Source organism: Zingiber officinale, chromosome 2A (genome assembly GCF_018446385.1).
Source record: "Zingiber officinale cultivar Zhangliang chromosome 2A, Zo_v1.1, whole genome shotgun sequence".
Classification (NCBI taxonomy): domain Eukaryota; kingdom Viridiplantae; phylum Streptophyta; class Magnoliopsida; order Zingiberales; family Zingiberaceae; genus Zingiber; species Zingiber officinale.
The window spans coordinates 37941466-37952112 of NC_055988.1; the positions used below are offsets into that span (position 1 = coordinate 37941466).

At 41.0% G+C, this 10647-nt stretch overlaps 1 protein-coding gene and 1 long non-coding RNA gene across 2 annotated transcripts; one reads left to right on the forward strand and one right to left on the reverse strand.

Annotated features, from left to right (window-relative positions):
- Positions 1-6489: 6489 nt before the first annotated feature.
- LOC122039593 lies at positions 6490-7860 on the reverse strand. Its single transcript, XR_006128258.1, has 3 exons — positions 7278-7860; positions 6971-7187; positions 6490-6651 (listed from the first exon to the last, which is right to left on the reverse strand). It is a non-coding gene; the product is annotated as an uncharacterized LOC122039593 (long non-coding RNA).
- A 1427-nt stretch (positions 7861-9287) lies between these two features.
- LOC122041043 (zinc finger A20 and AN1 domain-containing stress-associated protein 5-like) lies at positions 9288-10380 on the forward strand. The gene is made up of 2 exons (XM_042600576.1): positions 9288-9478; positions 9643-10380. The coding sequence occupies exon 2, from the start codon at positions 9681-9683 to the stop codon at positions 10173-10175; it is 495 nt and encodes a 164-aa protein (XP_042456510.1). The 5' UTR covers positions 9288-9478; positions 9643-9680; the 3' UTR covers positions 10176-10380.
- Positions 10381-10647: the final 267 nt, after the last annotated feature.

A 10647-nucleotide genomic window follows, 5' to 3' on the forward strand; every position in this document is an offset into this window, starting at 1 on the left:
CATCTAGTTTTCATGACAAATTTGAGCATTTCGCCATGAAAATTAATACCTATTAGCGATGAATTATGGGATAATTTGTCGCTAATACTATTTAATTACCGATGAATTATTTTGAATTCGTCGCTAACCATGGTGTATTTTAGCAGCAAATATGGTAATTTTAGTGTCATTTTATGTTATGTAGTTAATCTTAGTGACTAAATATTGACAATCTTCACTATATAAAGTTTACGACAAATTTATAGTGACGATGTTAGCGACAAATATTCATTGTCACTATTTACTATTAACAACGAAAAGATATGTGTTAGCGATGAATTATTTTGTCACGCCCCAAGAGGAGTCCTTACCGAAAAATTTCGGCAACATCTCCCATGTATGGGTGACAATCTGAGGCATACATACATACAATATACATCAGCCACATACGGCTGGAATATATCTACACAACCACACAGTTATATAAGCAGCCCACTCGGCTGGAACAGAAATAAACACAACGGAAATCACAAACAACGATCACAAAACATAAAGTAACTAACTGCGAGCCGGCTCGACTTGACACAATAATATCAAACCAAATACAAGAGAACACAAATACATAAACAAGTACAAAACCCAAAATACAAATAGCGTAAGAAATACCAAAATCATAAGGTCGTCCTCGAATGTGACGTGGGACTGGCGAACAGGATCTCCAGACGACTCCATAAATCCTTTACCTGCTACCTGGTGAAATTACCAATATACGGGGTGGTGAATATAAAGACTCAGCGGGTAATAGACAGATAGTGCATGAGTATAGTAAAGAACTAGAGATGCAAAGGTATACAGTCTCGTATGGAAATAGCAGATACTACAGTGATATCCTAATAAGTGTCCATACCTGAAACCATATCCTAGGCTAGCAGTAAAAGGTAAAGTGTAGCAAAGTCCTACTACAGTACCGCTCATAACTACATGGTATCGTGTGAGGTATATACATGTTAACAGTAAGCAAGTCAGTGTCTAAACACATATCACAGGTATAAATCTCAACCTATGTAAGCATAACAGCATGAATAAACAACAACAGCATAAGTAAACAACCAGCAGATATAATAACAACAGCGTATGTACGGATGGTCACCCCGCCCACCTCTCTGCACCACGACCCCTGTATGGTCGAGAGGTCGGATCGATGACAACTGTACAATACTCCAGCCGCCACTACTCTCGAGTGACCGAGTGGATAGTTGCATAGTAGCTGAATAGCTACGTCTGCGACGGGGGTCCCTGCTGCCCGTAACTCCAACCGCCACTACCCATGAGTGGCCGAGCGTGCGGCCCTGGCCAATGACCCTCTCAACCACAAGGGAGACATGGTCGCCGGCATGCATGCAATGACATGATGCGAATAAGGCAGCAGTCATCATATATATATAAACAGAAAACAAGTATGCTACATGAAGCCAGCATGCTCAGTAAGGTGTGTAAATAAACAGCAATCAAAGCATGTAAACATGGTATCAAGTGTCTATATATCCAATACCTAATATCTAATGTCTGGCATCTGGTATCTGGTATCTGATACCTAGTAACATAGTATCTACTAAATATCATCGATAGCAACGAGAGACTGTATAGATACAGAAACGAGTAGCTCAAAGACTGAGTGGAAGTATCAAACGCAGGAAAAATAAGAGTGGAGTCAAGATAGATACAGCAACTATCTGAACATAAAGCTCATGCACTAGGATCAAAATACTAAAGAGATAAAGCAAGAAATATCCGCCTTAAATGTAGATCGAGCTAAACAATCCCCAGTTGAGACGCTCGTCTCAAACTAACGCCCTGCAAATCACACAAAATACAGTTTAGCTAACCACATATGCAATAACTAGCTAAACCCTAAAACCCAAACTAATTAGGGGAAACCCTAATCAATATGATTAACATCAATTACACACATCTATGATTTCTTTAATCTTCTCAATCATAATCAAAATCTATAAATCCATCATTTAATCAAATAATCACCCAGATCAACATATCAAGCATCATAAACCCAACCTACACGGTTCATCCACATGATCCGATGAGGTTTAATCATGCCATCTACAAATCCAATGTAAAACTAAATTCAACTATGTAAAACTAATACACCACTTACCCTAGTTTGATCCACAACTACTTATAGAAGCAATCCCATCCATAATAGCAGGTAGAAGTGAAGCTCTCCTAATAACCCACAGCCGAGAGGTTCTTGCTGCCGGTACGTGGCTCAAGCTATGGATCACCCACAGACAAGGCTGGTTGGATCCACAAATGGCTCTAAATCTGTGTTGGTTGGAGCTATGAAGGCCAAGAATCAATTAAGCGTTACCAACCTGATATAGAGCATGAAACAAAATCCAACTAATCCAAACCTTGCAAGACTTGCCCCAAATTCAGATTCATACATACTTCAATACACTTACCTCAGATCTGATGAAGGCTAACTCCCGGTTGACAGACAACCTCTGTAACGGCGTGTGGCATTGGTGATGGGCTCGAGATATGTGGCCGACGGATGATCGGTTGAAAGGGCAGCAACGTCGGGTGATAGCGGAATAGGGAGCTTGCTACGGCTGGCGACTTTGATCGGGGTGATTCCGGAGATGATCGAATCTACGCTTAGCAACGAAGGGAGACAAACTTCCATACCTACTGAGGGGAAAGATCACCGGCGGTGATGGCTCAAGAGAGGAGAATAGGCCGGCGGTGGTTTGGGGATGAGGGATCAAACGGCTGCTTCCCAGTGATGGCGGCTAGAGGACCTGCGACAACCATGTGCGGTGGCGTGCGTCTCCGATGCTGGCGTGAGGAGGAAGAGAGGAGCTGACCGTGCGGTGCTCGTGTGAGGGAGATGGAAGGAGATAGGGAAGAGGAGGCTGGGTGTGTCGACGTCGGAGCAAGGAGGAATCGGGTAAGGGAGGTGTCGGCGTGGGTTTTAGGGCACGCGGTGAGAAATAAAAATAATAGGTTAAAAACTTAGGTTCAATCAATTAAACCCTAAGTTGATTTTCTTAATCAACTCCCACTAAAGGGTATTCCAAACAGACTTTCTCTAAACCCAATAATTGATCCCCTTAAAATACGTCATACGAGCTCCGATTAAATCCCAGAAAATTCCTAAAAATTCCTGAAAAATCCAATCAGATTATTTATCCAATAACCTTATTATTTAAATATTATTTGGGTGTTGTATTTTACATTCTCCCCCACTAATAAAAATTTGATCCCCAAATTTACTGCTCAACTCAGGGATCCACATCTCAGTGTAACAATCCTGCAACATACTCATATACAGCTCTATCCAAATATCATCAATAAATCTCTATTCGTAAGAGATAACTCTGTGGGTTATGTGCTCACCCTGCTTCTGCTACTCTCACACTGTTGTCTAGCCAACTGTAAGTAAACCAACTGCCTCCAAAATCCATAACTCATACTATCAGCAAACCTCTAACATCCACATCAAGTTCTTACTCTGTTCATCTATCTAAAGATGTAAAGCGGTTCTAAAATAGAATTTTATACTCATGGTCTGCTGTAAAATCTGCCACTATCGTGATGTGAATCATGAATCTCCATTAAATTCAATACTCAGAGATATACCTTGAGGTTCAGTAATCTCTCTACCATATAATCCTACTACTCGATCTAAAGAATCCATCCTACAAATCAAAAACTAGGGAGCAAATTCATCAACCAATCATTGATTTCCCAACGCATCGTATCTTCTTTGTGTTTTGGTAATCCCACAATAAAGTCCATCATAACATGAGCTCAACTCCATTCCAGTATCCGAATCTACTGAAATAATCTTACTAACCTCTGATGTTCAGCCTCCACTTGCTGACATACTAGACATCAAACTACTAAATCCGCGATGTCTTTTTCATGTCATTCAACCAATAGAAACGCTCTAAGTCCCTATACATCGGGTGTCACCCGGATGTATCACAAATCCATATCGAGGTCTTTTCCTACAAAAACTCCTCCCGGATAAGAAATGACTCAGGATCACACCTAACCTCCCACAGATATAAAGTATCTCGTAAGTGTTAAGCAACTAGCTCCACACTTTTCCACGTCAGTGGGGGTCATCTATCCAAATGTACCCTCAAGATCATCCTACCAGGTACATACAGTCCATGGTCAAAGTCTCCATAGAATAGGATACATCGATCCTCTACAAACTAGTCAAGCCAACAATGGTATGCAGCTAACTCTGTCAATTCTTCGTCTGTACAAGTCATGAACTCAAATGTAACTTTTAGGTTATCTAACCAGCACACATAACCCAAGGATCAGAATCTCTGTAAAATAGAGTGAGTCGGTCTCCAACTGACTGAACTACTGACCGAACTAAGAACATAAGAATGGATCAGTCCTCTACTGACCAAGTCAACAACGGTAAATCGAACCTCTATAGGCTAAAGCAACTAGAATAAGTCGATCCTCTACTAATCAAACCAACAGAGTAAATCAACCCTACTAAGCAAGTCGACAAGGGTACATCGGTCCTCTACTAACCGAAGTAATACGAGGAACTTGGTCAGTCCTCTACTATCCACAACAAGAGTAAATTGATCCCTTACGAACCGAACCAACTAGAATCCTCTACTAAGCGCAACAAGAGTAAATTGGTCCTCTACGAACCGAGGCAATACGATATTTAGCAGAAACTAACCACTACTAGACTAGTGATAACAGAAATTAATAACACTAGTGGTATGGTAAAAAAAGTCCTATGAGACTGTATTCCTTGATCTCTAGTAGGGTCAACCGTGATCAATGATTGACCCAACACATTTGATGTATGCTACCAACAACTGGACAGGTACTAACAAAAGCATACTAATACATAACATAACTAACATAACAACTATGCATGCACTATCAAAAATGTAAGATAATAATAGGCAAACATACCTCCTATAGCTTGGAGAATCCTGACGCTGCCTGGTCCCAAAACCCGAAAAGTCACATCGAGAAACCAAATCACGAAAAAACAAACGAAAATAAGCCTCATAAACCTTGGCTCTGATACCAATAAATTGTCACGCCCCAAGAGGAGTCCTTATCAAAAAATTTCGGCAGCATCTCCCATGTATGGGTGACAATCTGAGGCATACATACATACAATATACATCAGCCACATACGGCTGGAATATATCTACACAACCACGCAGTTATATAAGCAGCCCACTCGGCTGGAACAGAAATAAACACAGCGGAAATCACAAACAACGATCATAAAACATAAAGTAACTAACTGTGAGTCAGCTCGACTTGACACAATAATATCAAACCAAATACAAGAGAACACAAATACATAAACAAGTACAAAACCCAAAATACAAATAGCGTAAGAAATACCAAAATCATAAGATCGTCCTCGAATGTGACGTGGGACTGGCGAACAGGATCTCCAGGCGACTCCATAAATCCTTTACCTGCTACCTGGTGAAATTACCAATATACGGGGTGGTGAGTATAAAGACTCAGCGGGTAATAGACAGATAGTGCATGAGTATAGTAAAGAACTAGAGATGCAAAGGTATACAGTCTCGTATGGAAATAGCAGATACTACAGTGATATCTTAATAAGTGTCCATACCTGAAACCATATCCTAGGCTAGTAGTAAAAGGTAAAGTGTAGCAAAGTCCTGCTACAGTACCGATCATAACTACATGGTATCGTGTGAGGTATATACATGTCAACAGTAAGCAAGTCAGTGTCTAAACACATATCACAGGTATAAATCTCAACCTATGTAAGCATAACAGCATGAATAAACAACAACAGCATAAGTAAACAACCAGCAGATATAATAACAACAGCGTATGTACGGATGGTCACCCCGCCCACCTCTCTGCACCACGACCCCTGTATGGTCGAGAGGCCGGATCGATGACAACTGTACAACACTCCAGCCGCCACTACTCTCGAGTGACCGAGTGGACAGTTGCATAGTAGCTGAATAGCTACGTCTGCGATGGGGGTCCCTGCTGCCCGCAACTCCAGCCGCCACTACCCATGAGTGGCCGAGTGCGGCACGACAGGACAAGCGGCACGCTCCAGCCGCCACTACCCATGAGTTGCCGAGCGTGCATCCCTGGCCAATGACCCTCTCAACCACAAGGGAGACATGGTCGCCGGCATGCATGCAATGACATGATGCGAATAAGGCAGCAGCCATCATATATATATAAACAGAAAACAGGTATGCTACATGAAGCCAGCATGCTTAGTAAGGTGTGTAAATAAACAGCAATCAAAGCATATAAACATGGTATCAGGTGTCTATATATCCAATACCTAATATCTAATGTCTGTCATCTGGTATCTGGTATCTGATACCTAGTAATATAGTATCTGCTAAATATCATCGATAGCAACGAGAGACTGTATAGATACAGAAACGAATAGCTCAAAGATTGAGTGGAAGTATCAAACGCAGGAAAAATAAGAGTGGAGTCAAGATAGATACAGCAACTATCTGAACATAAAGCTCATGCACTAGGATCAAAATACTAAAGAGATAAAGCAAGAAATATCCGCCTTAAATGTAGATCGAGCTAAACAATCCCCAGTTGAGACGCTCGTCTCAAACTAACGCCCTGCAAATCACAAAAAATACAGTTTAGCTAACCACATAGGCAATAACTAGCTAAACCCTAAAACCCAAACTAATTAGGGGAAACCCTAATCGATATGATTAACATCAATTACACACATCTATGATTCCTTTAATCTTCTCAATCATAATCAAAATCTATAAATCCATCATTTAATCCAATAATCACCCAGATCAACATATCAAGCATCATAAACCCAACCTACACGGTTCATCCACATGATCCGATGAGGTTTAATCATGCCATCTACAAATCCAATGTAAAACTAAATTCAACTATGTAAAACTGATACACCACTTACCCTAGTTTGATCCACAACTACTTATAGAAGCAATCCCATCCATAATAGCAGGTAGAAGTGAAGCTCTCCTAATAACCCACAGCCGAGAGGTTCTTGCTGCCGGTACGTGGCTCAAGCTATGGATCACCCACAGACAAGGCTGGTTGGATCCACAAATGGCTCTAAATCTGTGTTGGTTGGAGCTATGAAGGCCAAGAATCAATTAAGCGTTACCAACCTGATATAGAGCATGAAACCAAATCCAAATAATCCAAACCTTGCAAGACTTGCCCCAAATTCAGATTCATACATACTTCAATACACTTACCTCAGATCCGATGAAGGCTAACTCCCGGTTGACAGACAACCTCTGTAACGGCGTGTGGCATTGGTGATGGGCTCGAGATATGTGGCCGACGGATGATCGGTTGAAAGGGCAGCAACGTCGGGTGAAAGCGGAATAGGGAGCTTGCTACGGCTGGCGACTTTGATCGGGGCGATTCCGGTAAAGAGCTGTGATGAATCTGCGCCAACAACGAAGAGGAAGAGGTAGGGTCGGCTACATGCTAGAGCACCGCGTTGAGTGGAGCTGGTGGTCGGCGACGAAGAGCTGATGGTGATGGCTCAAGAGAGGAGAATAGGCCGGCGGTGGTTTGGGGATGAGGGATCAAACGGCTGCTTCCCAGTGATGGCGGCTAGAGGACCTGCGACAACCATGTGCGGTGGCGTGCGTCTCCGATGCTGGCGTGAGGAGGAAGAGAGAAGCCGACCGTGCGGTGCTCGTGTGAGGGAGATGGAAGGAGATAGAGAAGAGGAGGCTGGGTGTGTCGGCGTCGGAGCAAGGAGGAATCGGGTAAGGGAGGTGTCGGCGTGGGTTTTAGGGCACGCGGTGAGAAATAAAAATAATAGGTTAAAAACTTAGGTTCAATCAATTAAACCCTAAGTTGATTTTCTCAATCAACTCCCACTAAAGGGTAATCCAAACAGGCTTTCTCTAAACCCAATAATTGATCACCTTAAAATACATCATACGAGCTCCGATTAAATCCCAGAAAATTCCTAAAAATTCCTGAAAAATTCAATAAGATTATTTGTCCAATAAGTTTATTATTTATTTATTATTTGGATGCTGTATTTTACATATTTTGTCACTAAATAAAATTGTTCTTATATGCATTGATTTTCTTTATGTTAATTATATACTCAAATAAATACTGTTAGGACTAAAAGAATTTAGATATTTTTATAATAATATGATATTTTTCATTTTAAGCCTAACCCCATTAATTTTATTTGTAAACTTTATCAAAAAAAAAAACTCATAGTTATAGAAATATCTTTTCTTTATAAGCACATAATTTTTGCTATATATTTTTAAAATGAAACTTTATTTACAACATGAATGAATAAGTACTTCTTCTAAAAATTTTAATTTAGGACTTATTGTGTAATTGTAGAATAGTGAAGTCTTGATTCAGATGTGGAATTTTTTTTATTTAATAAACATTTTCCCCCTTCAAGTTATGTACTTTGTGATTAATTTAGGGATAATATATAATTTATTATATTGAGTTCAAGTCTATCCCAACTTTAAATCTCGAATTTGTATGAGGATAAATCCAAAAATATTTATAATCCACGGTCCAATAGCTCAACAGTATAGATTTATCATCCAATTCAAAGAAAATATCATACACTACACCGTAATTTAAAATTAAACCATAAATATTTGGAAGACTGCATGAGCATCCTATCATTGTGACATTGTTCCATAGCTAAGGGCATGATAAATTAAAATTTGATTATATATTAAAGTGGTTTTGACTAAATTAAATAATTTTAATAAAGTTAGTAAATAATATTTTAATATAATAATAATTTTAATTAAGTTAAATTAAAAATATTAAATTTATTTATTTTCACAATAGCTTTGAAAACAATATTGTAATTAATTTTTTAAAAATGAAAAATATTATAGTTATCTTTTGATTTATTTATTTTTTAAATGGACGGAGGGTTTTTTTTTATATATATATTTTACTGATTCAGCGCCTGCGCCCGCCCTTCGCGTAAGCAAAGTAACCACTAGCCTGTCCAAGTTCAATTTCCACGAGATCCTTAGGATTCTCGTGCCAAAGATTGCGATTAGCAAGAGAGCCGCGTTTTAAGTGACCAAGAAGGAACGTCGTTGAATCGCAATCTCCTCTCCCTTGTATATTACAAGAGATGTAGGTCCCTATCACACCTTAATAGAATAATTGTTTTTCAATTTTGTTTCCCTATCTTTATCCCAGTCCCCCAACCCTATTTCCTCGCACCTTCCGTTTGTTATTTAATTTTTTATTTCTATTTATTGCCCTCTCTGTCCCTATATCAGATCCGGCGCGGATGCAGTCTCCTGTTTCCATTCCCAGCCCCAAACAATAACGAAGCAACCACCCTCCGCCACCGCCACCTCCTCCGTTTCCCTTATATTCCTCAACGCCCTCCCTTCTACCTTCTCGGCAGCCATTTGATTCTTCTCTCAAGGTATTATCCTTTTCCTATGTGGTGTCGGATTTTCTAGAGAGATTCGATTGCCTTTGGCCGAAAGTAACGGATTGATCATCCGTAAAGATAAAGATTTGTTTTCTAAAATCGGTTAAGGTTCTGGTGGTCGATCTTTTCGCTGATGTTGATTTTATCTTTGCCAGTTCATAGATCGGCTGATCCAGAAAGGTTGGCGAGGAGGATGGCGGAGGAGCAGCGTTTCCAGGAGGGTCACCGCCTTTGCGCGAACAACTGCGGTTTCTTTGGTAGTCCTGCGACACTCGACCTCTGTTCCAAGTGCTACCGCGATCACTGCGTCAAGGAGGAGCAGCGGCGACAGCTTCAGGATTCCGCCGGAGTTAAGGTCGCCGTCGAGAGCTTCCGCCCCATCTCTGGTCCCTCGATCCTGAGCGCATCGCCGACCCCCGCCGCGATCGCGGTTGCATATCAGGTCGAAGATGTGGAAAAGAAGGAAGATAAGGCAGCGGCACCAGCGGCGGCGGGACCAAGCCGGTGCGCTAGTTGCCATAAGCGGGTGGGGCTGACGGGATTCCAGTGCCGATGCGGCGCCACCTACTGTGGCACCCACCGCTACGCAGAGCAACACGGGTGCACCTTCGATTTCAAGGCGGCTGGCCGCACCGCCATCGCCCGCGCCAACCCCGTCGTCAAGGCTGAGAAGCTCCGGAAGATCTAAAACGATTTCCTCCATCTGCCCCTGCCAAATTGACGGTCGGGATCTTGCCTTTCCGACGCAATGATTGATCATTAATGATTCATGGGTGGTTCTGCTTTCTTCTTATTTTTCTTGTTTTAGCGGTTGGACTTATCGAAAAGTCTGATAAACAAACCTGTCCTATTATTAGATTTTTAATTTAGTTTATTGATTTCTTTTGACAGTATATATTTTTATTTTATCACTGAATATTAATATTAATTAATGCTAGGCCTTTTACTAACCTCACACGATTTGTTAAATTCCTATCCGGATCCATTGAGGATCAATTTGGTAGTGTAATCAAAATGGAATAGTTAGGATCTATTGAATGGAATCGACATAATTTTATGTTACAAATGATTTGGTCTCGTTGACATCTCGATGGGTAACGACAATGGAGGAGGTGTGAGGAGGCGTCGACGACTTGTGGAGGGGGACGAAAAAAGCAAGG

Coding starts and splice junctions, on each gene's coding strand:
- LOC122041043 (XM_042600576.1), top strand. CDS start 9,681: ATGGCGGAGGAGCAGCGTTTCCAGGAGGGTCACCGCCTTTGCGCGAAC.